This window comes from Kickxella alabastrina, assembly GCF_025024165.1.
Source record: "Kickxella alabastrina strain RSA 675 chromosome Unknown BX661scaffold_14, whole genome shotgun sequence".
Taxonomy (NCBI): domain Eukaryota; kingdom Fungi; phylum Kickxellomycota; class Kickxellomycetes; order Kickxellales; family Kickxellaceae; genus Kickxella; species Kickxella alabastrina.
The window spans coordinates 546,005-572,938 of record NW_026251485.1 but is presented as its reverse complement, the minus strand read 5'-3'; the positions used below and the strand labels follow the sequence as shown (position 1 = coordinate 572,938).

General features: G+C 50.0%; 8 protein-coding genes across 8 annotated transcripts; 4 read left to right on the top strand and 4 right to left on the bottom strand.

The window, feature by feature from the left end:
* Positions 1-1,495: 1,495 nt before the first annotated feature.
* On the top strand, positions 1,496-1,756 carry BX661DRAFT_133050 (histone-fold-containing protein; the record flags this gene model as incomplete). Its single annotated transcript, XM_051532611.1, has 1 exon — positions 1,496-1,756. A coding segment is annotated over one exon (261 nt), but the record flags the coding sequence as incomplete, so codon positions are not given.
* A 2,456-nt stretch (positions 1,757-4,212) lies between these two features.
* BX661DRAFT_184079 (uncharacterized protein) lies at positions 4,213-5,861 on the top strand. Its single transcript, XM_051536393.1, is given in 5 exon segments — positions 4,213-4,530; positions 4,692-4,833; positions 4,848-4,913; positions 4,955-5,510; positions 5,648-5,861. The coding sequence occupies 5 exon segments, from the start codon at positions 4,330-4,332 to the stop codon at positions 5,724-5,726; spliced, it is 1,044 nt and encodes a 347-aa protein (XP_051391121.1). The 5' UTR covers positions 4,213-4,329; the 3' UTR covers positions 5,727-5,861.
* BX661DRAFT_184077 (Dynamin central region-domain-containing protein) lies at positions 5,859-8,806 on the bottom strand. Its single transcript, XM_051536392.1, is given in 5 exon segments — positions 5,859-6,321; positions 6,339-7,208; positions 7,226-7,455; positions 7,467-8,163; positions 8,545-8,806. The coding sequence occupies 5 exon segments, from the start codon at positions 8,637-8,639 to the stop codon at positions 5,952-5,954; spliced, it is 2,262 nt and encodes a 753-aa protein (XP_051391120.1). The 5' UTR covers positions 8,640-8,806; the 3' UTR covers positions 5,859-5,951.
* Positions 8,807-8,972: 166 nt separating this feature from the next.
* On the bottom strand, positions 8,973-11,983 carry BX661DRAFT_184074 (kinase-like domain-containing protein). Its single transcript, XM_051536391.1, is given in 5 exon segments — positions 8,973-10,061; positions 10,097-10,283; positions 10,295-10,807; positions 10,849-11,311; positions 11,470-11,983. The coding sequence occupies 5 exon segments, from the start codon at positions 11,626-11,628 to the stop codon at positions 9,149-9,151; spliced, it is 2,235 nt and encodes a 744-aa protein (XP_051391119.1). The 5' UTR covers positions 11,629-11,983; the 3' UTR covers positions 8,973-9,148.
* An 826-nt stretch (positions 11,984-12,809) lies between these two features.
* BX661DRAFT_33948 (uncharacterized protein) lies at positions 12,810-15,465 on the bottom strand. The gene is made up of 2 exons (XM_051539092.1): positions 14,852-15,465; positions 12,810-14,681 (listed from the first exon to the last, which is right to left on the bottom strand). Exons 1-2 carry the CDS (start codon positions 15,362-15,364, stop codon positions 12,948-12,950), a joined length of 2,247 nt encoding a protein of 748 aa, XP_051391118.1. The 5' UTR covers positions 15,365-15,465; the 3' UTR covers positions 12,810-12,947.
* Positions 15,466-16,712: 1,247 nt separating this feature from the next.
* Positions 16,713-18,841, top strand: BX661DRAFT_206041 (Alpha/Beta hydrolase protein; the record flags this gene model as incomplete). The annotated part of the gene is made up of 5 exons (XM_051538610.1): positions 16,713-16,874; positions 17,095-17,318; positions 17,441-17,801; positions 17,936-18,090; positions 18,271-18,841. The coding sequence occupies 5 exons, from the start codon at positions 16,713-16,715 to the stop codon at positions 18,839-18,841; spliced, it is 1,473 nt and encodes a 490-aa protein (XP_051391117.1).
* A 3,818-nt stretch (positions 18,842-22,659) lies between these two features.
* Positions 22,660-24,272, top strand: BX661DRAFT_199041 (Endonuclease/exonuclease/phosphatase; the record flags this gene model as incomplete). Its single annotated transcript, XM_051538290.1, has 4 exons — positions 22,660-22,680; positions 23,124-23,610; positions 23,643-23,747; positions 23,848-24,272. 4 exons carry the CDS (start codon positions 22,660-22,662, stop codon positions 24,270-24,272), a joined length of 1,038 nt encoding a protein of 345 aa, XP_051391116.1.
* Positions 24,273-24,417: 145 nt separating this feature from the next.
* On the bottom strand, positions 24,418-25,679 carry BX661DRAFT_171715 (uncharacterized protein; the record flags this gene model as incomplete). The annotated part of the gene is made up of 2 exons (XM_051533729.1): positions 24,418-25,026; positions 25,119-25,679. 2 exons carry the CDS (start codon positions 25,677-25,679, stop codon positions 24,418-24,420), a joined length of 1,170 nt encoding a protein of 389 aa, XP_051391115.1.
* Between the last annotated feature and the right edge of the window lie 1,255 nt (positions 25,680-26,934).

The following is a 26,934-nucleotide window of genomic DNA, read 5'->3' as shown; positions in this document are numbered from 1 at the left end:
TATAATAAAAGCGGGTAAAGAAAAAAGTGTAGTGAAATAAACAAGTAGGCAACTTTCCATGATTTACAATTAAATATTGTACTCTTTGCTTTTCATTTCACCTTGTATTTTTCTTGTTTGGAATTGGTATAAGTATAGCTGCTCGCACATTCTCTACATAATATCTATTTACAATTATATTTTATATACACACTTCACACGCACACTCGCACACTTTCTCGTTTCAAATAAGGTACTGGCTACAACGCTGCTCATAAAACAATATGGTGGGGATAAATCCAAACAGTAGTGAAGAACAGAACAAAGTATTCAAAAGTATAATTATTTTCCTATTGTTGCACAGACTGAAGATATGGAAGTGGATGTTGAGGTGAATTGCAAAACAGGTTTCCACCTGCGTGCCGATTGATAGGGCACTAATTGGATTATGCAGGCGTAAATTAGGGAGGCATTACATTGATGCCCAACATGCTCCCCATTCTGCAATGCACACGCATGAGCGTACACGCACAAAACCACAACATTGACTTGCCAAGATACCGGTCTGCTCGCAGAAGATCCAGTTCTCACCAACAGAGCGCACAATTGACAATGTGCACAACAAAGGCGACAAGGCATATATATAAGACGAGGCCGGCCCTAGTAGCATTTTAGAAACATCAGTAATAAAACCTTTTATAAAATCACACCTACATTTCTAACACTAGATAACTAGTGCTCCTCACACACCCCTCTTATATAACATATAAAAAATAAAAACTATGGATGATAATAAAAAAAAAAAAAAATCCAGTAAATATGAGCACGATGTCATGCAGGAATATGAATTATGCTAAATATGATAACTTAATGAAATAAAATCATTCGTTATTATATCGCACATGACTGCGATGTAATTAAAAGTCAAAATTGTAATCAAATATACTGTGACAAGTCGACTTCTAACTATTGTACATATGTAAAGTTAAGCTTTATAAATAAAGATAAACATTAAATCCAGTCATATCCAAGAAATAATTTATCTAATAAACAAGAGAGAATTAGATTAGTCAAATTATATGATCCTATGGTGTAGATAAAAAAATTCAGAGAAAAAATAATGAGAAAATGTGATCCACGAAATTACAATATAAGATTTTCTAAAAAAATATTAGATGATAGACATATTCTTTGAACATTTACGAGGAACACAATCATTAATATTTACTACAAATGATGAACAATTTGCAGTCAAATTTTAACAGTAATCGCTTCTATTTTTGTTATAAATAAATACTCAATCCGCCGGATTGCTGCTGCCCATTCCCCATACTCTGCTGCCATCATATAAAGTGATTGTCGCAAGATGCAAGTAGGCACATTTTTTGAAGCCTAAAACACAAACTGTTTTACGTTTTTTGTTTTATTTCAAGTCGCATCCACCCCCTTCATCTTCTGCAACAATCCAAAAGCTCTTTGAAAGAAAATGGTCAGCATCGAATCAACAGCCACCCCGGGCACATCGAGTCTGCCAGCCGCGCGCGTCAGGCGGATCATCAAAGAGGACAAGGATATTTTTGCCTGCGGATCAGACAGCCTGTTCCTCATATCGCGTGCCACTGAGTATTTCATCGATAGTTTGGTACGCGAAAGCTACGAGTTCTCCCGCCTCGACAAGCGCAAGACTGTGCAATACAAGGACATGGCCAAGGCCGTCCAGAGCATTGAGCAATATGATTTTCTGACGGATATAATCCCGCCAACAGTCAGCTTAAGAAAAACACAAACTGAACTAGCCTATTCGCTTTTAGTGGACATACATTTAAATAAAATAATACGCACATATCTCACAGGCAATAATAAATTCAAATTTTATATTATTTACAGAAATAAAAGATATATACAATGCAAGCCAAAGCCAGAGTGGCATCTTGCGCACAATAATGCTCGTACTAGTTTCATGTCCTACCTAATTTTTCAAAAGCGTCAAAGAAAAAATCTCAATGGATTAGTAAAAAATGATTTTCATGACAAGTAAAAAGCAGCGCGCACAAGCAATGGCAAATTCTAGGTGGTAGCTTTTTGGGTCAGCGGGGTTGCCCAATTCAGGCGGTTTCATCAATACGCGTTCTTCCTATCAAACACGCTAAGTCGACCGTCGTGATTGTGTCATCATTTCAAAAAGCTAGTCACCGAAAATAAGCCAGGAAACCAAGGTTCAAACAAAATAAATACAAAATACTTGCCTTTATTCAGTTTCCCACTGCAAGCGGCACAAGGGCCAAAGAAGCCGCAAATCAACATTGAAATCCTAAATTTAACAAAATTAGCAAGCAAAATATAATATAATTAGCAAGCTGAATCGTCAAAACGCCAAATAATAAAGTACAAGGTTGGGAAGATCAGTCGCAAAGATGCTGTCCACATACGGGTTTCGGACATATGCTTGTGTTTTGAATTTAAATCATCATATCTACACTAAATGAAAAGCACAAAAAGCTTTGCAAATAGACAAGTAAAAAAGCAACATACCTCTTCAGAGTGCAGAGATCCGCCAGGTGTTAATGCGCGCAAAGTGCAGCCAAACACACTATAATACAAAAAATGCAGCGGCAAACACTGGTGATTGTTAGCACAACTTGCTCAAGGTACGCGCACAATGAAATTCAAAAATAAAGGCGGTTTGGTTTGGTTCAGGTATTGCATGAATGGTATATATAAAAGGTTGTCTACATTGAATAACTCTTCGGACTCGTCATCTAAGTAAATCATCACTACCAAAACCAGCGTGGAAAAGAAGGCCAATACAGAAAAAAGGATAAACGCAAAACAGAAAACATACCTTGCGCTAGAGTAACAAACGCGTCAGACAGCAGCTGAATGGCACATACTAAAAACTATAGACAAAAGACGCAGTACGGATGCTGGTGTTTAGTGTCAAAGTACAATCCTAATAGAAAAATGCTGTGGCACTATCCAGTCATGCGATAAAGCTCAATCAATATAATCAGTCGTCGGTTTTCTAGGCCGAACAGAGTGCGTATCAACAAATGCGTACATCTTTGTGTACCCATTCAGTGCCCAGTGCGTGTCATCCTTTTAATCTGAGAGCAGCATAATCAAAACAATAAAAATAGCGTATGCTTACCATTTATCATGCAGAGCATCCTGTCTTTAGGATAATAAAGACCGAATCCTGTCAGTAGAGCCTCCATATCAAAAGCATCTATCAAATCAACAAAAAATAAAAATGGTGCAAATTAGCAAAAACTTCGTTTAAACAAGTGTCACCAGTTGGCATTGCAAGCAATAGCGCGGGGAAAATAGTGGTGTCAGTTTATTAGCGAGAATTGTCCTCATGTATTATCGGACGGTAATTCCAGCTTTGTTCTTCTTTTGTATCATCATTCGGAAACATATTTTACCCGCTCAACAAAAAGTCAAACATGATTGCGTACCTTTGTAGATGAATAGAATAGAATAACACGTCAAAGTGAATGCGGAGGCACTAATCAAAGTGTCATCACGCAAGCACAATCCCACGCTCGTGCAACCAACGCTTTCAAAAGATCTAGTCAAAACAAATAAACAAATAAATAAATTAGTTGCTAGTGTTCAAAACGATCAAGACTAGGCTCTTAAAGACATCTTTATTGCAGCAGTGTAAGAATCAGCCAAAGGTATGTTATAACCATAAAGTTTTTAAGCTTTCAGATACTCTAGTTAGTTATTGGAAAACATCACTTCCACACTGCCGACTAGCACACCGAAAAAAGCAAGGCATTTACAAAAGCAAAATTATAAATTAGAGCTGTACCTTTAAAATAATAAAGAAATTAATGATCCAGTGTTGGAGAGAGGAGATGAACAGAGCAGGTCCAGGTTGCTGCACCGAATGACTCTTTTATATCCCACCGGAGCAAACTATTTTCTCTTTTGTTTTCCATCCATCAATTGATGACAAAAAATTTTCACTGCAGCATTTTTCTTTGTATCCCTGCCAAAGTTGCACACACCCCTATCCCCAAACAATGAGCGGTGTTATCAAGTGAAAAATTTTCATTATCTAGCATTGCCAAATCGAGCAAATGAGTCACGGCTCGCTGATTTAAAAACACTATTGAATCACCGAATCACTGGATCTTGGATTGGCTAGCCGAGTCATAGCCAAAACCAAGATCAGCTGATGTGGACACCAGTGACAACAAACAAACATCAATTGGTTTTTTGTTTTGTTTTTCCGAATTTTGCATAGCTGACTTTGGCATTTTTATTTTTCTTTACATTTGCTCTCTGTAATTGCAAACTCAAACGACTTTTTCTTTTTAACATTTACTACAGACATCTGAAATGACCACCATCCCCGCCGACCGCATTTACTCTCTCGAGGGAAAGGGTCTCAAGCTCACAACCGCCGAGGAATTTGAGCCGTATCTCGAGGAACTCCGCAGCTTTGAGAACCTTGAGGAGCTCAGACTCAACGGAAACACTATTGGCGCCGAGGCCGCCAAGGCACTGGCCGAGGTTCTGCGCACCAAGCCAACTCTCAAGGTATACCAACATGAACATTCCTCGAGCCTTTGGGGTTTGACGCGCTATTTGCTTGCATCTTGTCTGGCTTTTAAAAAAAACGCGCATGGAATGCATAATGCAACTCCTTGAGCTTTAAGACAAAGTGTTCCATTAATATTTTGTTTTTTTTTTTACAATAGGTTGCCACGTTCCATGATATTTTCACTTCGCGTCTGAAGGACGAGGTCAAGGAGAGCGTCATTGCCATTTGCGGCGCGCTTTCCCACCTGCCCAGCCTGATCGAGCTTAACCTTTCCGACAACGCCTTTGGACCTTGGGAGCGTCTGCCATGTCAGACTTTTTGAAGAAGCACACGATTCTGGAGGTTCTCAAGCTGAACAACAACGGGCTCGGCATTCAGGGTGGAACCACTATTGCAAGGCGCTGATCGAGTGCCAGGCAGAGTGCGAGAGTCAGGGAAAGGCACCTGCCCTGCACACGATTGTATGTGGGCGTAACAGATTGGAGAACGGGTCTGCGCCTATCTTTGCCAAGGCTTATGCTGCACTCAAGTCGCTGCGGGAGGTGCGGATGCCCCAGAACGGTATTCGCCCTGAGGGCATCACTGAGCTGGTAACTGGCCTTGCCAGCAACCCTAATTTGACTGTTCTGGATCTCCAGGATAACACCTTCACGGAGTCTGGCTCGGCCGCTCTAGCCAATGCTCTGCCTGGCTGGTCCACCTTGGAGACACTCAACATCGGCGACTGCCTGCTTGGAGCTGCCGGCGGCCGTCTGGTCATTGAGGCCCTCAAGATTTGCACGACCTTGAAGACTCTTAATTTGCAGTACAACGAGATCGAGATGGATGGCGCTATTGCACTGGCTGAGTCCCTGCGCGATCTGAAGAATCTTGAGAGCATCGAGATTAATGGAAACCGCTTTGACGCCGAGAGCAATGCTGTCGAACTCATCAAGGCCGCGCTGTCTGAGAACGATCTTGACGACGATATCCTCGGGTCACTTTCTGATATGGAAGAGATCACGGATGACGAGGACGAGGACGAGGAGAGGACGAAGAGGATGAGGATGAGGATGAGGAGGACAACGACAAGGAGGAGGAGGAGGAGGTCAAGTTCAAGGTGGATGCCACCAGACCAAAGACAGCCTCCGATGTTCTGGGCGACGATCTGGCTGATCTGGTTTCCCAGATGAAGAAGGATCTTGCCATTTAATTGCAAGATTAAAACAAAATACACACACAAACCAAACTCACCACATGTTTTCTTTCCACACTATTCTTAATACCAATTGTTTTTTTTGCGCACACACACCATGTCGGATTTTATAATAGAGCCAGATAAAGATAACATGAAATGTTTTTAATCATTTGTGAGAAAGAAAATGAATTGGATTGAAAGCAAAAAAAACCCAGATAAAAATTGTCTTGCAAAAGTTTTCTACATTGATTCGTTGATAATAGCAAATGCCTTTTTGTACACGCCCAGCATAGCAGCGCACTGGTCCCGCTCCGCGACCAAAGCTGGATCCTCCTGCAAAAGCTCAGTAGTCAGTGGCTCCATATACAGCTCCTCAACCAACCTATTCTGCATATTCTGACACACCTCATTGACCAGTAAATGCATAATCGCCTTGGGCACCAAGTCCTGAATAGACTTGCGCACAATGCTAAAGTATGAGGCAATCAAGGAGCGAATAAGCGTCGTCTCCATCTCGTCGCGCTGATCGGCGGTATTCAGATCCGTGGACATCTGGGCAGACAGCGCAGCGACCTCGTCATCGAAGGACGTGCCTTCGCCAGCCAGGTTGCTCAGGCGGTTGGGCACGGGATCACAGATGCGTGTCCGGCGCGAGGCTCGTCGGCCGACACATGCAGCCCGTCGCGCCGGCCGCCAGCACCAAAGAATGAGTTGAAAAATTTCCCGTTGGTCGGTCCTCCTGCGGACGCCACAGACCCAATGGGGGACCCGGATCCGGGCCCGCGGAGCGCATGGATATTCGCAGAGATCGAGCTCTTGCGCCGATGGCTGTCGACGCGGTCATCGATTTCGGCGGTGTCAACGATGGTCGAGTCGACATACTCGTCGGTCGCTCCATTCGAGCTAACAATAACAGTGTCAACGTCAATCGAGCGCTGGTGCGCCGACTTTGCGTTCTTGCCGACGTCACGGACGCGTGCGCGCGCGTTATCCTTGCGCTTGCGTTCCAGCTTACGCTGCAGATCGTCGATGGCGCCAGGGCCGCCAATAAAATCCGGGTGGTTGGTGTTGATGTATGCGCGCTCAATGGCAATCAGGCTCTCGATGTAGTCGGCAGTCGGGCCAACGCGCTCGCGCAGCAGGTCGCTGACAACCTCCATGACCTTGGCATGCAGGCGCGGGTAGCGGCGCATCTCGTTGTTACCGCAGGACAGGCCAATCTTCATGAGCTCCTCGTAGGCCAGCTGCACGCAGCGCTGCGCCGGCGGCTCAAGGCTCTTAATCTGGGGCTTGACGAGCAGCTGGAAGGCAATCTCGGGCACAAAGAGCGAGGCGCGCGGCCCGGTTGAGTTGCGGATGGCCGTGCGGATATCATGGTTGGTCAGGTTGTTCGCCGGGTTGACGCTGTCCAGGCCGGAGGCAAATATGTCGTTAAATATGTAATACAGTCGCGCACCGCCGCAGAGCTCGACCGTTGACATTTCGGACGCCGTCCCTCTATGGAGTTGCTGAACTCGGTGGCAAACAGCGTGATGAGCTTGAGCAGGCGGCCAGCGTTCGACACCTTGTCGTTCTCAGCGGACATGCGCCCGTACGACGACAGCTCCTGCTCGGTCTGGCTGATAAGCGCATTGATCTTTGTCTTGATGCTTGGCAGGTGATCGCGGATATGCTGCATCAGCAGTTGGTTCAGCACCTTGGCCAGGTTGGCCGTGCCGCAGTGCTGCTGGATAGTGCGGTACACCTGGTGGTCACGAAAAACTCGGATTCGAACTTGAGTGAGTCGGAAATCGGCTTGTTCGACTGGGTGTCTTCCTGGCTGCGGTTGACGACGCCGACAAAGCCCAGGCGCAGCGGGTACACGCGCCCGGTCAGGATATCCAAAGAGTTCGTGCCGCGATCCATCAGATCAATCTTGGTAATGACTCCGATTGTCCGACTGCCCTTGGGATCAACCTCGCGCGCAAACTTGAGGCTCTCCGAGTTGACAATATCGACGTTCGCCGGGCTGATAGCCACAATAATACTGTTGGGCTTGGAAATATACTCGAAAACCAAACTGCGCGTCTGCGTTTCAATGTCCGACGGTTGGTCGCCCACGGGGATCTTTGTGATTCCTGGCAAATCGACCAAAGTAAGACTCAGGACATCCGGCGATGAAATCCGAAGGTGAATCGGGGTCTTTACAATGCCCTTGTTGCTACCGGCGAGTCTCTCGGTTTCGCGCTCGATTTCGCGCCGCACCTCGTTCATGTCCGTGAACACCTTGTTCGGAAGATGCAGGAACTGTGCGCGCACCAGGTCGTTGTCCTTGGCGCTGCCGTCCTCGGCCCGGGGTACGTTCACAAGCTGCAGGACGAGGGGCCGACGCGTGACTATGCCACTACCGCGCGGAAGAAAGTCGCGACCGACCAGGTTTTCCAAAACCGACGATTTGCCACTTGACTGAGATCTATAGAAATTCAAGCGAATATTTTTTGTTGAATTAGTAACAATCACACAATAAAAAATATAGGGGTGTGCATTCCCTTATCACAAGCAACCCCCCACCCATGGCACAGCCCAGATTCAAAGTCATTCGCACACGCACACAAGCGTGGGCTCCGGGTTCTTGGGCCAGCAGTATGCCCAGAAAACAAAAGGCAGAGTGAAAAAAGGGAAGAGGACCAATTCCAAAACAAAACGGTTTCTCTTAAAGCAAACTGTACTGCTTAGCACCGACTCCCCACACCGACATACTATCAATTAAACGCCCATAGTCCTGTCCTGCCGTGTCTGCTGTATGCAAGTCCAGTAATGTTAATAAAAGTGTGTAAAGTAAATTGATACTTACCCGACTACGACAATTTGCGGCAAGTCGATTTCGTTCTGGCCAACAGTGTTGAAAACATCTTGCAGCTTGTTGACGGTCGGAATAAGCTTGTCCATGACTGCGTTTCGGTGGTAGTATCTATGCTATTAGCTTCAGCTGAGAACAAAACAAAACAAACCAGTAAATAAATTGACAGAAAGAAGGATAAAATAAATAGAGAAAAATAGAATAATAGAATGCGCGTCAAAAAAGGTTTATTTGATTTTACGTGGGTATAAGCTAAATGAAGAGGCGAAATATCATAATCAAAACGCAGGGCGTAATCTTCAAAAGTCGAGGGAATCGCAATGATTGTGCTTTGTGCACAGCTTTATTTTTTCTTCTATTGTTTGTTTGTTTGTTTGCTTATGCTGCCGCCACTCTTTATGTGATCTTTTGATTACGATTCAGCTTGGCTTGGCTTGGCTTGGCTTGGCTTGGCTTGGCTTGGCTGCAAAAAAGTTTGCAAAATTTACAAATTAATGACGATGACGCTTTTTAATATTCATACACTAAAGGGGATGGAAAAGATTACGGTAAAAAGTGGCAAGCAAGCAAGGATACCATTTTCCCTTCACTGCTGCTGCTATTCCTTTTGCGATGGCAGATTCCAAGTTGCCACAACCTTTTGCGCATACCCGAGGCACAGCAAAAATTGCTCAATGTCAATATTTGTGTCGCGAATCAGCATGGCCGGGCCTTTCTCGATATCGAAATGCCACTTGTGTCCATCCGCGTCCTTATAGAAAATGTGTGCATCTCTGTACAAGAATAGCTTTGAATGATTGCGCATATTAAACTGCAGAACGTTCCCGGTCAGCATAAACACCATGCCAATATTCGTCGACACAGCCTGAAGCAAGCAATTGATGTTCCTTGACGGCGCCGTATGCGGGCAAATGTCTCGGTCGACACGTGCTGAAAAGCTCTTGGTGATCTTTTGCGCAAATGAACCAAGCAGCCGCCGCTTCTTGTCTAGTTGCATTGGGAAATTATCATTCGAATAGTAGCCAATGCTCGACCGGTTCTCGAACGGCCGCACGTACACATAGCTGTTGGATGCGCAGTCATTAAGCAGAGACGTGTTGTCATTGAACAGCGTGCCCATGGACTTGTCGCTCAGCCGGAATCCCAGCCCGTACCTGGCCATCACCATCCAGTTGACCACGTATATGCCAACCCGCGGATACTTTTCCTTGTGCTCGGGAATACGCGACAGCTCGTACTCCAGCTTCTTTGACGGTTGCCTCAGGTACAGCTCTGTCTGTTGGCAAAACTTTTGCAGCCGGGTTTTCCACTCGAGGATCGATGGAATGTACTCCTCGGAGAGCTTCGCGACCCGCCCAAACTCGGCATTTACCTGACAGCTCAAGTTCGACGGCGTGCTGCTCGGCGCATGCAACTGGAAGCGCACATGCGATCTGTTAGCAAGTGGTGAAGGCACGTAATCTCTGGCCGGTAGCCTAGCTGCACTGCCGCTGCTGACGCCGCTGCCAGTGCTGTCCGTCTGCCATTGCGTGCACGCAGCGAGTACCCATGCGATGTCTGCGCCTCGGCAAGATACCTTGTGTCCAGCCGCACTCTATTGAACGGGCTCCCCACGTTCTGGTTCTCTTTATTTCCCACTGAAGAAACAGCCGGCTGGTGTCGAAGCACACGCGCCCCCGCCCCAGCCGCCGACGCAGCGCCTTTGTAAACTCGGGACCCACCAGTAGATATCGCTGATGGCAACGCCGGTTGTCATTCTCAGGTATCGACTCCAACGGCTGCCGGCGCATGGGCCGCTTATCGCTAGCAAATATCTTTTCGGAGGCACCTGCCAGAGCGCGCGCACTAGCAGACACGTTCTCAACAGTCTGGGTGCCAGCCCTCAGGTCTGCAAACACCATTGCATTGTACTCGTCCATATTATTGATGGGCCGGTGGAATATGGCATGCGGCATGTATCCGGGAGTCTGCTCATTCGTCTGCATGGAATACCAGGCATCCAAGGGAATATCCCTTGCGCTGATCCGCCGCTCCTCGTCTTTGCAGCACAGTTTGTTGATTAGATTGCACACCAAGTCTGATGTCTGGGGATCCGGCGGGAAAACAATACCATCGCTGACGATTTTCCTATAGAGCGCCTTTATGTCGTTGGTCGGAACATTAGTGCGCGGGGCGTTGAACGGCGCCCGCCCGTACAGCATTACATACAGCATGATGCCGGCCGCCCACACATCGACCCCAAAGCTGTGCCCTCTCCCTTCTCGAGTGACCATTCAGGCGCAAGAAAGTTGGGTGTACCCAGAAACGACGTCTTGCGGTCGGACTTTGCGTCTATAATCACTGACATGCCAAAGTCACAGATCTTGATGCGGTTCATGCTGTCCAGCAGCAGGTTGCTGTGCTTGATGTCCCGGTGGATAATATTGGCATCGTGCAACACCGCCATCCCGCAGCTCAACTGGTACATGAAGTACCGCGCCTCAAACTCCGTCAGCCGCTTGCGCTGCTGTAACAGGTCGTGCAGCGTTAGACTCGTGCACATCTCCATCAAAAAGCACAGTCGTTCGGGGTCCTCAAACACATCATATAATGCAACAACGTTTTCGTGCATCGGCAGTTTGCGCATAACCCGCATCTCCGATTTGACGCGGTCGACCACCTTGGGAGCGGTAAACGTGATTTTGTCCAATGTTTTGCACGCCCGGTTCCGCATGCCCGGCTCCCTCAGGTTCTTCACCTCGAAACAGCGGCCGAATGCGCCCTACTTGTGCATCCAACAAAAACAGACGGACAAAACGAACAAGAATGCCCAGTGCGACAGTATTAGCTAAAAAAACATATGACCCAGCCCAAATTAGCAAGCAATGTATATATGCGCGTGTACAATGATTGACTGCGCAGTGCGTGTGTGATACTCACTTTTCCTAGCCACGAAACTATCTGGTACTCGCGCTCCTCCTTATTCCTATTCTTGTACTTGAAAACTGATGGCACTGGAATTCCGTCCGGGCAGATAAACAGATCGCTGCTAGTCGGCCACGGCTCTTGCAAGGGTGGTGCGGTCATGGCCATTGGCATGCTATTTTTGTATGGTTTGGCTGGCAATGCAAATGAATGAGTGTAAATGTTTTAGGTGCGCCTTCACGTGTAGAAACAGTCGCCCTGTGAGATTTTTTTGGTGTGTTTTATTGGCCAGACAAAAGTGCCTGTTGTGAGGTGAGAGTGCACAGCGTTGTAAATGGATTATGACAAGAATAGCAGTCGGTGTTGCAAAAAATAGGGGTGAATGTGAAAGATAGGAGGAAGAGGAAAAAATAGGGAGGTCGAAATTGAAAAGGAAAAAATATTTTTATTACACAAGGCGTAAATTCTGTACAGCGAAAAGGAAAGAGGAGAGGAAGGAAAGGGAAAAAGTGATATTAAAACGCGACGCGAGAAAGAAACGGTGATTTTCATTGCCACACGAAAAACTTCCCAACCTGATTCCTGCGATGCCCAACGTTTGGGCGAATAAAAAGCCGCACATCTCTCCATTCCTCTTTTTCTCACTGCTAATCTGTGGTCCCAGTCCAACAAAATAAAATAAACAAAGGCGCATTAATTTCAGATCACACGCAGTTTGTTCTTTTGTTTACTTTTTACTGTGTCAATGACCATCTACAAATCGCACAATCTTAATTACATTCCCCAAAAAAATATCTAGTAATAGTTGCGATTATCCCTGCCATTGTTACCGCCCCGGTCGTTGTTTCTCGAACCCTGATGCTGCCCACTGCCGCCTCTGTAAGGGGGCCGGTTGTCACTCCGCGAATACGGCGCATGGCGGCTTGAATGCCCGCCCCCACGCGAGTAGCTCTTGGAGGAGGACGATTCGCCGCTGCGGTAGCTATCACCATCATCTCTGCTTGCATATCCCCGGCTCCTACTGCGTGCCGCGTACGAATTACCAGATGCCCGCTCATTCCTGTTGTATGAGCTGCCGCTGTACGACGAGTGCTGGCGGTGCGGCGGCTGCTGCTTCTGGTAAGGGTTCATCTGCTTGAGCCACGGCATGAAGGCCAGCGGCCTATATACAGAGTGCATGCGAGGAGCCAAGTTCGTGTTCTTCATGACTGAGTACATCAGCGCCTCGATATTGAGCGGATGGGTGTCGAACGAGTCTGTGTCGATTGCTGCTACGCAGCCCGCCACGTAGTTGAGCACATCGCCCTGCTCAAGCAGGTGTGTGTAGGACTTTTGGCCAGGCTTGGCGTACGCTGCCTGGGCATCAGATCGCGCAGAGACTGCCGATGTCGGCGTCGCGACGTACGGCTGCGCCTCGGAGGCAACATACGGCTCGATGACCGGGTCATACTCCTCGAGTGCTGAAGCTATAGGTTTCACGAAGCGGCTGGAGTTCACGGCGCCAGGAGTTGGTTCTTGTTGAGGTGGCGACCGGTGACAGTGCCGACCGACACGCCCAGCTGCTCGCCGACGGACTCGCGTTCGCCAAGCTGCTTGTTGTTAGCGTTGGCACCTCCTCTGCCATAGTCGGCGCCAGATCCCATCGTCGACCCAGAATCCTCGTTTGGCGCAGCAAAGCGCCGGGCGCCAATGCTCTCGGCAGCCACGTCGCCCTGAATGTCCTTGCGGTACGGGAAGCCAAACTCGTTATCAGCCACGCTGCGGACATCCAGGTAGCTGTAGCGAGATGCCATCCTGGTCAACACGGACTCGTGCTCAAACTTGTCGATCATCCGCTTGTCGAGCTTGGCGATCGCGCCCATATCACCGTAGTTGTACTCATAGTCCGATACCATCGACCACAGGTGACCTGACTCACCAATGCTAGTACCCTGGAACCGCTCGAACAGCGCCCGCGCATTGTTGTCGTCACCCGAGTTGATTAGATAGTTCATGTACTCGATGATGTACTCGAGAGAGTCCGGATATACCTTGGAGTATACCTCGAACAGCTTGCCAGCAACGCCAGGCCGCTTGGCAACATGATACTCCATCAGCGCCGCGGCCACGTAGAGGTGGTGCGTCACATATCTCACCGGGTCCTTACGAGGGCGGCGCAGCAGCTGTCGCGCCGCATCTATGCCCTCAGATCTCTGCATGTATCGGAGGTACATGATCCAGGACAGCGTGTACAGCTCGCGCTTCTCGTCGAGCCCATTCTCCATGCGGGCCTTGATCTTGGCAATGCGCCCCTCAATCGCCTTGCGTGCCTTCTCGGTGGGTGAAAGTGCCTCGTGATCCATGGAGATTCCAAAGGACGACGAGGGACGCCCTAGATCGGGGCCCGACATCTCGCTCGCATTGTCTAAAAACTTATCGCCGCCCTCCTGTCCGTCATCATCACTGTCCGAGTCGGAGGAAATCTCGCTTATATCGTCCGAAGCCTCCACAACGCCCTGCATGGCCTCCTGATCATCTTCAGTGTCCTTGCTTGCAACCAGAAGCTGGAGCTGCTTGTCAAGCTTATTTATCTTGCGCGAGTATTTCTGGGAGATCGAGTCAATCTCCGAGCGCTTCGAACTTACGATCTGCTCGTAGACATGCTTGCAAATGGTCGGCTGTTTCTGCTTCTCAGCCATCTCTGCATATGCAAGCTGCACCGCCATGCTGGACGGGAGTACCTCGCTCGCGGCCTGCAGCTTTGCCAGGGCTTCGGTGGGTAGATCGCATGTTTGCAGGTAGTCGGCAAACTCGATCCACACCTCAGGGTAAAACCTGAGTGCCATGCACGCCTGGTTATACGCATAAGTAATTCGCCGGCGCAGCATAAGAGCACTGTCCAGCCGCAGTGGGTTGGACATCTCCCACTTGAGATATTTCTTCCAGGCCTCCAGGTAGTCGACCTCGCGGCTGCTCCATCCTGGGGGCGCCGGGAGGGCGTGCGGCGACTGGAATCGGTTGATCGCGTCCCACAGCTTGTTCATTTCGCGCAGCGCCGTGCGGGCCGTCATATAGGAGGGTGAAACCCTCGACAGCAGCTGCTTGGCAGCCGCGCGGTCAAGCTTGTTTTCGAATGCGTCGTAGCTCTTCCAGATCTCCTCGACATTCATCACAGGAGTGGCCACCGCCGACCGGTAGGCATCACGCAGCAGATCGTTTTTCTGTTGCTCCTCGTACTGTGCATAAGGCTATGAGTATTTCAAAAGTGTGCAGTTTGCGGTTTTGATATTTGTATTTCAAATGCGTATAGTTTATTTAGTCTGTATCGTGCGCCTCTGCAGGATCTTTTATATCTTTGATTACGTATAGGCAGAATGGACAGCCGTCTTTCAGGGGCCATCACAGTTGCACTTCTTACCTGCACAGAATTCAGAAAGGCAATATAATCTGTCCATATTTGCCCGGCCTCGCGATCGCATCCAATGTTTTCCATCACCAGCTTGTAGCACTCCATTACAGTCGCTCTACGCTCTGGCTGGGTCACCATCCCTTGCTCATCCACATTCGATAGCAAGACATAGTTGAGGTAGCACTTCCATAGTTCAATTGATGGCACATTAAACAGATTGCCGTTAAACACGGCCTCTGCACTCTCCTTATTTCCACGGCTGAGCTCAAACTCGGCAAAGGCTGCGAGCAGATTTCCAGAGCTCGGGTACTGTCTCAGTGCATCCTCATAAGTGTCATAGAGCAGCTCGGCATCATTTGCATATCTAGCAGCACGAATCAGGCCAAACCATGCCTCGCCATCATAGGGGGAGCGCGCCAAGTGCTGCCTGTACATGTCAACTTCAGGGTTTCCGGTGGGTTTCTTGGAGAGATAATGCGCATTTTGGCAATTCTCATTTGTATTTGGCACAGACTCTGACATGATAATAGTAATGGCTGAATGAAAAATAAACAAATATAAAGAGCCGGAAATTGTCCGGTTGAGATTTAAATGTGCGGGCTGAAGGTGTGTGCGTGTTTATCGGCTCTGTGTGTCACAAATAGAAGGCGAATAAATGGGCAAGCCAATAAATATAAGACGCGATAGACGATAGGCTTTCAAAGTGAAGGTTGTGTTTTTTCGATTTAATTTAGTGTAAAAAATTTAGGCGAGTGAAAATTAAAACAAAAATAAATAAATTTGAGTTGAAAAAGTGGAAAGAGTAAATGAGAAAATATTCTGATTTCAAAGCCACACACAGTTGTGATGAAAAACCCTTTGGGAAACCTGTGCATAAATAAACAATAGCGACAATTTCTGTTGAAAATAAAACTATTTTAATCGGCCGCCTGGAGATTAGGATCAGTGGAGATCATGAGCTTGAGCTTGAATATATAGTTTTTTAGGCTGTGACGCAGAAATAGCTGTCGCTGGGGTCTTTATGAGTTTAAGATTTTTGACTCTGCACTCATCCTTTTTTTGTTGAATAGGATTTTGGCTGTATTTGGAGAATTCTGAATGGTACTATACCACAGTGACGCCCGAGGTTTTGCCCGAAACTTCGTCCAAGCCCAAGCTTCTCTTTGCAAGAAGCAGCGCAATGCTTAATAGCTTTAACAATAGTGGGCTATTTATTATCTCTAGTTTCTAAGAACATGCCCAGGTTGCTATGCAATAAGGATGTGAAGGAAATGTTGATTTTCGGGATATTTGTAGTCTCATTTATTTCTTCAGTGTATGACACAATGATTGATGTACAGCGTGGTCAACATCTTAGACATTTGAGTGCTGTTGCTGTACTTCACAGTAAGCTTACAATCAACTTTAATAAAACATTCAATGGGACTGCGTGGGAGCCTCATTTTAAACCTTTTATTTTTGTAGTGCGGGGTGGTCGCTTTTTTTCTTTTTTATTCCTGCGACTATGAAAATGATTCTTAAATTACAAATGAACAGCACGAAACAAAAGAAGGATACATCCGGGGTAATGCAAAGGAAAATATAGTTAAAATGGTTGGGAAGGAATAAATGTTAATATTGTGAAATGAAATGTTCACACAATATATTTTAAATTTTTTTCTATAAAACGGAAAAAGTATATTTCAAAGTTACTGGAGACGAGGGGCTTGGCGAACTGTAAACTGAACATGCCAAAAAAGCCTGGTTTAGTTTGTTGTTGCATTGTCATTATTGTTATTATTATTGAATATATGGCCAAACTTTAATATCCGACTAGTTAGTTTTTAATTGTTAATTATTCTTCTATATTTTTATTTACCCACTAAAGAACATGCGGTGCACCCACATTGCGCGTCTGCTGCAGCTCGCGGGCTTGGCACTTAGTCTTTGGACAAGCAGTTGTGCTGCCGAAGACAATAATACCATTACCAACACTACTATTAGTATAAAACACAAGCCACTCGATATCAAAACATTTCACTCGCTGCGCCGCGTAAGCCCACCGACAATATCGCCAAACAAAAGGGGCGCGTTGTTCATCACATCGTACTACACCCCGGACTTAAACAAATCAGCATCCTTCCTTAGCTACCTAGATATTGGCTCGGGAAGCATCACTCAGCTGACGGATGACCGGCCGGGAACAACACTATCCAACCCAATCTGGTTGATGACGCATCCTTTGGCTTTCTCCGCCGCGGGGCACTATACAGGCAAAATCTAAGCCCAGATTCCGTCCCGATCTGCTGTACGATCCGCCAATGCCGATCACCAAAGTGGCATACTCTGCCAACGAGGGGCTCATCACGTTCGTGGCGTCCGTGTATCCAAACTCGACGCTAAAGGAGAGCGCAGCGCTTAAACGCACCGAGGACAATCGAACAGACTCAGCTATGGTATTTGACAACCTGTGGGCGAGACACTGGAATGAGTGGATGTCAGTTGAAAAGCCCAATGTGTTCTCTCTGCCGCTCAAGCATCAGTCGAGTCCGAGTGGAAGCTTGGCACCGAGATCAATTTGACGACAATGCTCCCGCATTGCCCTGATCCACTGACTAGGTGGAGCATCGATGATTACACGCTGTCGCCAACCGGAGACAATGTTGCCTTTGTCACTCGCCCACCGTTTGACAATATGACGTGGTCGACAAACGTGGACATTTACCTGGTCTCAACATCCGGCAACTCAAAGCCACGCCTGCTCACGGCCCGCATAGACGGCATGTCCAGCTCGCCCGTGTTTTCGTCCGATGGTAGGCGGTTAGCCTGGTTGCAAATGGAAACCCCAGGCTGCGAGTCCGACATTAACCGCATCTATGTGCATAACATTGCCGCACGTGAGACAATTGCGATTTCCTATGACTGGGACCTATCACCGAGCTCGCTTGTGTGGTCCAAGGATGATAAAACTATATATACGGTAACAAGCACCCAGGGGCGCAATATAATATGCTCCGTTGACGTGGAAACCGGCAAGCGCAAGGAGCTCACGCTCGTTGGTTCTGCGTGGGGGCTGCGGCCGATTGACGACCAGAACATGCTTTTTGTGCACAGCACTCAGACCAGCCCGCAGACATTCACCTGCTGGACACATACAGCCGTAGAACAAAGCAGCTGACCTGCGTCAACAAGGAGGCACTTAAGGAGCTGAACCTCTGCGTGCCCGAGGACTTTTTGTTCAACGGTGCTCGCGGCGACAAGGTTCATGGGTGGTTGCTCCGGCCATATAACTTTGATCGCACAAGAAATACCCCCTGGCACTTTTAATCCATGGCGGCCACAGCAGGCGAGCATCCAGTCGTTCAGTCACTCGCAGTGGAACCCCAACATGTACTCCAATGCCGGCTTTGTCACCGTGGTCATTAACTTCACGGGTCTCCCGGATACAGCAAGAACTTCACGGACTCGATCCGGCACAAATGGGGTGACCTCCCGTATGTCGATCTAATGCGCGGTATTGACTTTGTCACGAGCAAATACAACTTTGTCGATTCCACCCGCATGGCAGCGCTCGGCGGCTCCTACGGCGGCTACATGGTCAACTGGCTCAACGGACACACGGATAAGTTTAAGTGCATGGTCGCGCACGACGGAAAGTTCAGCACAGTGTCCGGGTATTACGGTACGGACGAGCTGTGGTTTCCCGAGTGGGACCTAGGCAAGCCCTGGGAGATCGCCGGCCGCGCGATACTCGAGGAGAACAATCCTGAGAGATTCGCGTCAAATTTTAAAACTCCGACGCTGTTTATCCAGGGAGAGAAAGATTTTAGGATACCCGTTAGCGAGTCACTGGGCGCGTGGACGATGCTCCGGCGCAGGGGTATCCCAGCGCGTTTTGTGTACTTCCCTGATGAGGACCACTGGATTAACAAGATGGGGAACTCCATGCGGTGGTACACCGAGGTGCTGGACTGGATCACTACCTGGACAAACACCACGGCGCCGTATCACATTCGCTAAATGGAAAAACAATAGTTCGTAAAAATTTTGTTTATTTTTAACTTCTCGTATTTTTCGGCATATATGTTTTTGTTCATGTTATTTATTTGTTCCTGTTTATAAATCTAAAAATAATTAATTGAAAAAAATAGAGTGATTGAGAAAAAGAATCAATTATAAAAATTTTTATTTAAAAGTTGCCGCGGTTAATCTTGTCGCGCAGCTGGTTGAGAAACTGCTGGTAGCTGGGCACGCTGGTGTCCATGTCCTCGGACAGCCACTGGGTCATCATCATGCGGAGCACCGGCTCGCCGTCCTCCTTGCACACATACGTAACAGGCTTCCACAGGTCGTGGCAGAGCTGGTTCAGGCGACGCATAATGGCGTTGACTTGGAAGTTAAGCTCGAGCCCCTTGACCGGAGCCTCTGTGCCGTTGCTGAAATCCGGGAATGTGATCACGCCGCTTGGAATCGACCTTGCGTCCTGCACGTTGAGCAAAGCCTGGCAGAGCGCCGGATTGGCGTCGCGGCCAATCCATAGGAACAAGTCAGAGCCGTTGTGCAGCAAGAAGATGCCGTAGGGCGAGAGGGCGTCAGCGGACAGGCCCAGGCGTGGCGGCAGGACGGTCAGGCCGGAGCTCTGGTCGGGGTAGCCAGCCTCAGCAGGGAGGTCATGCAGCGAGTACATACGGGCAACCGTGTATGGCTGCACACCCTGCTCTGTAGGCAGGGTCAGAATGCGGTTCATTGCGGCAATGCGCACCGGGGGCGGGATATTGTTGCCCCGCGCAGCGATGTGTGCTTCAGGCTGGCCAGTGTAAGGAACGGCAGGAGCTGCAGCGCGCGCGGGATCTGCAGCTGCGTGGTAGCGCCCGATGACGACTGCGTGCACTCGGTCTTAAAGGCGCCAATGATCTCGAGCGTCTTGTACTGCAGCGCCTCGCGGGCATCCTCGAGCTTGGCCTCTAATGCGCGGTCAACGGCCTTCTTGGACATCAACGATGCGATCGCGAGCTGGTCGGCGTGGTGGAAGACCGTGTGGATGTTCTCAGTGGTCGGCAGTGCAAGCGTCGAGACGCGGATGCGGCGCTCACCGTAGGATGTAGTGTGCAGGAGTGCTGTTTGGAAGTAGACCATAGGCCCGGTGATCGCCTCCTCAATCTCAATGTCCACCGCGTAGCTGTGGTTGGGCGTGACGTTGGGCAGCGCGAGCAGATCCATCGAACGCAGGAAGAAGTTGCCATAGTACGTCGCCATGCGCAGGCCCTTGGATGCACGAACACGGAGCACGGCCTCAAGCCCGATGCCGGCGGCCAGGTGGTTGGCGAACTCGTGCGAGAAACGCTCGACCTCAGGCTTGCGCGTGGCCATGAACGACGGGTAGTGGAACACCGAACCACCCGTGTGGTGAGCCAGACACGACACGGTCGCGACGTCCATCGGCTGCTGGCCAAAGAAAATCGTGTCGAAGGCGATCTGGACGCGCGAGCAATCGGCAGCCAGGGACTTGTACCAGTTGTTGTGCGGGCGGAGCAGCTCGGACTCGCGCGGCGTGCCGAGGTCCTTGCCTTCGGGGCGCAGCTCAACCTTGCCCTCGCCGATAGTCGGCGGGGACGCCTGCATGACAACGACCTTTCCGCCGTGCGCACCGAGCATCTTCTGCGCCGCCTGGATAGCTGGGCACAGCGCGTTGCCGACAGAGTGGTTGCTCTGGAACATACTGTCCATGCGCGAGAGCAAACACTCGATTCCCGCGCGGCACTCGGCCAGGTTGAGCAGCAGGTCGGAGGGTGTGGGCAGGAACACTTCGTCCAGGTCGCTGACCACCAACTGCTGGGGCTCTGTGCTGCCCGGGCGCACCTGGAAGAAGTGCAGCGATGAGTCAACAGCAATGAACGCGACCCTGGTCCTATTGTCAACGTTAGGGATGCGGTCGAGCGCGCCCAGAATAGCCTGGCCAATGGCGCCTGGCGCACCCAGCTGCACGGCAGCATAGGAAACATCGATAACAAACACGTAAACCGGAGGCATCGGAGGGCGCACCATGTACTCGAGGGGCGCGAGGAACTCGACCACAGAGTAGTTGAGTTCGGCACGCACCCAGCGATTCCTCTGCATCTGCGTGGCCGCGTCATAGTCAAAATGCATCGGCACGTCGTTGCTCAGCGAGCACATGTTGCACTTCCACCTGCGGCCGCCCTCGATAAACTGCACGAACGGATTGACGTACGTGCGGCAGCGGCGGCAGCGCACAATCTCAGACACCACGGGGATTGGCTCCTCGCCCTGCTCAAGCGATTTAAACGGCGTGATTATCAGCCCAAACGGCAGCTTTGTCTTCTTGAGCAGCTTGTCGTTCTTGGGCACTGCGTTCAGCGTCGAGCGCTTGTGCTGCGGCGGGCAGATTACATGTGGCGACGGCACGCACGCGGCGTTGGGAGGCAGCTTGATCAGCGGTGGCTGCTCGTCAAGGGCACCCAGCTGGGGCTTTCCGCCAAGCAATGCGATCTGGTACTCTTGCGGGTTCATCCCAAGACCCATGTTCGAGAATTGCTGTGTAACCTCAGCCATCTGCGCGGGCTGCTGCGTGTATCCAGGAGCCTGGGCAGCGGGCGATGTCGGGTATCCAAGCGGCGCCATGCCAGGAGCTGGAGGAGCAGAAACCATACCACCATGGCCAGCTGAGACTGACGGGACGGGCGTCAGCGCAGCGCCAGGAACAAAGAAGCCGCCACCCTGACCGGCAGCAGGATCGATGGGCTGCTGCTGCTGCTGGGCAGCGCCAGCGTACTGGGAAATGCCTCCTTGAGCATACTGCGGCATCTGCGCGTACTGCTGCGTAGGCTGCTGTGAGAATTGCTGTTGCTGCTGTTGCTGTTGCTGCGGGGAAGTCTGCTGGGGCAGGTTGTAATTGGCGTTGTTCTGGTCGGGGTACAGACGGCGACGGACAGATGCCGGCGGCGGCGGCGGCGATCCAACTTGCGACGGCGGGCCGGTCGGCTGTGGGTATCCCTGGGGAGCCATCTGCTGGCTGTAGTTTTGCTGTGGTGGCTGGGGCGGCAGCTGGTGCTGACCCTGGTTCTGAATCTGCTGTTGTGGCTGCTGTTGTTGTGGCTGCCACTGCTGTTGCTGCTGCGACATCGGCGGGTACTGTTGCTGAATTGACTGTTGCATGGGCTGCTGCTGCATGGGCTGTTGCATGGGCTGTTGCACCGGTCGAGGCGGCATATTCTGGGCTGGGTACCTCATGGGCCGTGGCTGGGGGCATAGTTCCCATAGCCGGATTCCAGCCATCTGAACGGGACTCACAGTGGATGTGCGCGCAAGAGGCGAAGTCACCCGTGGGGCAGTCGCCATCGGGGACTGCTGAGGGCGCGGCGGACGAGGTCCCGGCTGGAATCCCTGCGGCGCCATTGGTCTAGGAGATGACTGGAACGTCGCCGGCTGGCCGGCAAAGGGCGATCGCCCACCTGCTCCTGTGGTGGCTGAGTCGCTGGCCGCCGGAGATGCCGTGCGTGTCGGGTTGCTAGGCGTGCTGGCGCGCGAAATTGGCTGTGGCCGTACTTGCGCGAGCGGCGACGATCCGAGTCCAAACCCAACAGGGGTGGTGCCGGTGCGCGGCTGCCCTCCTTGGTTGTTCGGAGGTGGTGGCGGTGGCGGCGGACGAGGCTGGCTGTTCATCGGCTCTGTTATAAGCTGCTTGAATCAGATGGACGCTGAATTATAAAGATGGACCAGCGAGCGGCAAATGGGGGAGGGCGTGTAATTTCTCTCTGTGCAAAAAATAAAAAACCCAAATTAAGAATAGATAAAAAAATAAAGAGAGTAGAAAGTAGCAAATGCCAGATGGGACAAAGCAGGTAGACAAATGACAAGGCACAAATGAAGAAGCCAAGTTGAATTTGAAGCATGCTCGAAATTTTGGCCCAAATTTCAACAATATAAAACAGTGCCTGTTCACGCTGTACAATGCGTCTGAAATGATTGGTCCAGCACATCCCCTTTGGCCTCAATAAGGCCCACCGTCACAAGCCGCGATTTTCACACGCCTGCAGCGCATTATCAGCGACGCATGGTGTTGTGCTCGTCGTATCTCTAGTATTATTTTTTGCTACTGCACAATTTTCTCAGTAATACTAGACAGCGACGGACGACGGCGGACGGCGACAGACGACGGAAATAGCAGCAGACGACACTCGCACAAAGAAATAACAATAAACCCTCATTCAAAGGACCGAATTCAAATGGACTTGGCCTTGCCCGGGCAGCTCCTCACATACGACTGCCGCAGGGCTAGCGCCAGCGCCAGCCCAGCTCTGCGGCAGCAATCCCGCGGCCACTGCGCGTAGTGCAATGGAACATTGAGCGCGGGTACCAGCTCGACGCCATCATAGCGACGCTAAAGCGGCTGGACGCTGACATCCTGTGTCTGCAGGAGATAGACATCTGCAACGAGCGCAGCGGGAACACAAACCATGCAGAGATAATTGCTGAGCAGCTGGGGCTCAACGCCGGCATTGTAGTAGAGTTCCAGGAGCTCAAGAGCCCCTGCCGCAGCCCCAGCCAACAGGGCGGCGGGCTGCACGGCAATGCAATCTACTCGAGGTTCGACATGAAGCTTCGCGTGATCGACCACGCGCACCAGCCATTCAACTGGCCGCGCGACGGCGTGCTGCTGGGGGAGCCGCGCGTCGGCCGGCGATGCACGCTGGTCGCCGAGGTGGCTGTGCCTAGGGGCCCGCCGGTGCTGGCCTACAGCGCACACTTTGAGTGCTTCACCGGTATCATTGGTAGAACCGGCCAGCTGTGCGACCTGCTGCAGGAAGCCGGGCATCGGCCGCTGAGCTGCCGCACCAAATCATTTTCGGCGACTTTAACACTTTTGCGCACTCGTGGCGCGCTTTTCGCCAAAGTACGCCAACGGCTGGTACCGCTTCCGCACCCTGGGCATGTCCGAACCCGAATGGTGGATCAAGAATATCCTGTCATGGTACCCTGAGGACGGCGCCATCAACCGGCGGCTGGAGACGAGGGCCTGCCGCCGGAGCTGCACTTTTCCGGCGACATTCTGCGCGCGGCCGTGAATCCCGGGTGGTGGGACCCGTTTGACGCCGCCAAGGACATCACCATCTCCAACCATGGCGGCTGGATGACAGCCAAGGCGGACTGGGCCTTTGTGCGCCAGCTCAAGGTGGTCAAGCACTGGATGGAGAACCGTGACTTTACCACGTCCGACCACCGCTGCCTGGTGCTGGACGTGGAGCATGCGCATGCGGACATCCTCGAGCTGCACAAAAAGTCCACCCGGAGGACCGCGCGCGAGCTCCAGCTCAAGCGGAGCAGCAAGTTTTGGACATGGTTCTCGCTGCTGGCGGCGACGTCGCTGAGTCTCTTTGCGTACAAGCTCGCGCGAACAAGCATTGTGTCCAGCATTTCAAGCACCACCTTCTAAATGCCTCATGTGTTGTGATCGGTGTGCCGCTCGGATGCGTGGATATTTTAGTTGCATTGGCTGTTTTTAAGCAAGCAAAATTGTAATGTTGTTTTTTACATGTATCCCAAGCCATTTTTTGTTGCTGCTGCAGGAGCAACCTGGCTTAGAGTTTTTTTTTGGCGCTGCCCTTGAGCGCTGCTGCAATCGGTTTGCGAGCAACCTCGAACTGGCAGCCCTTGCCGCGAAGTCTGCCGAGCAGGGCATCGCCCATGATGACCGACGGTGGATACACGCCCGGCCTAAACTTCTTGTCGCGATCAAACGCCAGGCAGAGGGCGCTTTCGCCGAGATACTTAATGGTCTCTCCATACCCAGGGTCGCTGCTACCGGTCACTTTGCCATAGAAGACATGGTTAGCCGTGGATGCCTCGAGGTGTAGCGAGAAAAATCCGCTTTCGGTGAACGACTCACTTGGACCATCTCCGGGGCGAGGAATAACCTTGATTGCATAGAGAAAACTGCGGGTGAGGCTGAAAAATATGAGGATTACGCCGTAGAACAGGCCCAAGGCAATGACCACTGCGTGGAACAGATTGCGGGCGGACATGGACTCGGCGTATTGGAAGCCAGGGCCGTAGCCCAGCACCTCACCCGCCCAGTTTACTGTCTGAGAGTTGACCAGGCTCATAATCCAGAACGTCTGCCATCGGCCCAGCGTCTCGTCATAATGGATCAGACCGCGCTTCGCAAACTTTTCACTGCAGTTTGCTCGCTGGGCGTTTGGCCGGAGAACATGCTCTTGAAAACGCTCTTTTTCTCGACATGTAGCTGATTGGCCAGAGTCCGCAGCGTCCCACCGCTCACACCGCCGCGAATACCAACTATCGACCCCTTGACATGGAGCAGCGGCTCCTTGAACTCTTCGCGAGCATACTGTGCGAGCATCAAGCAGCCGAGATCCGCAGGAATGCAGTCGAATCCGCAGAGCGACGCAATATGCACGTTGTTCCGCACGGCTTTTTCGTTCAGCTTACTGTGCATCTCTTTAACCCACGGCAGCTCACCGGTGATATCGCAATAATCTGTCTTTTCGTCGACGCATGCGTGGACTATCTTGGTGCCATGGCGCGTGTATGGGCCGACTGTGGATGCAACGACCTTGGTCTGCGCCACTATCTCGTGTAGCCTGGCTGCGTTGGCGCTGTCGCCCACCAGGATGTCCATGGCTCTGAGTGTGCCGGCTGCTGAGGGGTGCTTAGCTGCCAGGCTAGTCTGAACACTGTCGAGCTTGCTCTTGTTTCTTCCGCCTAACGCTATGCGCGTCTTAGCTGGCGCATTGAGCGCCAGGTACTCTACAAGTCGTGCCCCTGTGAAACTCGTAGCTCCCCACACCAAAATATCGTATTTGCGAGCTGTATCGGCCATCTTATTTGAAAGCTTAGCAATGTTATATTAAATGAAGTGTGTTGAGAGAAAAGGTATGATATGATGTGTTGCGACCAGCCATGAATGTGCGTGCGTAACATTGGGCAGATTCAGTTACTACTGCTTTAAACAGTTATGGCTTGCATATGTATGTCCTGCTGACATGGTAGCAGCCGATATTAATGTGTAAAATATAATGTGCGCCAGTTGTGCTGTTTGGCATAAATAGGCTTTAACAAAGTATAGTTTCTACTAATTGCATGCTGGCGCAAAACTACAAGAGGCAAACAACCGATGGGCACCTAGAAAGAGAACCACACCAAAATAGAAAGCAGTCGCTAAAAATAGCAACCTTTGTCCATTCAGCTTTTTTATTTATTTTAGCAGCTTGAAAGGCGCACATGCGTGCCTGAAATCAACCAACTTCTGGGATATCACAAATTGCCAAAAGGCCAGTCCAAGGCGAGCATTCAACATAAATAACAATTTTAAAAACAAAGGCAGGTTGGGAAAGAGAGACTTTAACTGCCCCGCTTGTTTCTTTTTTATTTTTCAAGCGCAAAAGACGTGTAAAAGCAAAGTGCCCTATTTTCCCTTATCAACACACAATCTGCATTCAACGCCTTTTCTATCGACCCCCCATCCAATTTGTCGCTGCATGTTTTGTATAAATAGCAAGGCTTATAGGCGTTTTGTTTTTGGCCACTATTTTCTTTAAATTTTTTGGACCATCCATACATTATATTGTTATACCTATATTTACTCTGTTTTGCATACTTTATACTGCAGATGACCAGCCCAACAACGACAAAACTGGAAACGCTTCCAAAGGTTCAAAAATATATAAATATATCTTTAAAAAATCTCCTGAGGTAAATAAGGAGGTAAATAATCCATTTAGGTATGATTGTAGACAATATTACAACAATTAGTCAACTCGGTAAATTCATGCTTATGAAGCCGTACGGTGAACAGGCTAATTCCAATCTTTGGAATTATCCTTGTTATGGATTACACAACATAGAACCAATGGAGCACTTGCATCAAGCCAAGCTATTCTCATCAACGAGAACCACAAAATAAGTGATTACAGTGGGGAAAACGTATATTTCCTTTTTCATCTTAACACAAACAATGGCAAAAGAGGCGATAAAACAAAAGCAACGAGTAATAAGTGCCACTCATCTTCTGGCACAAGTAGACTGCAAAAATGATACTTAGTCCAACTTATATGGACAACAAGACCTTCAATATA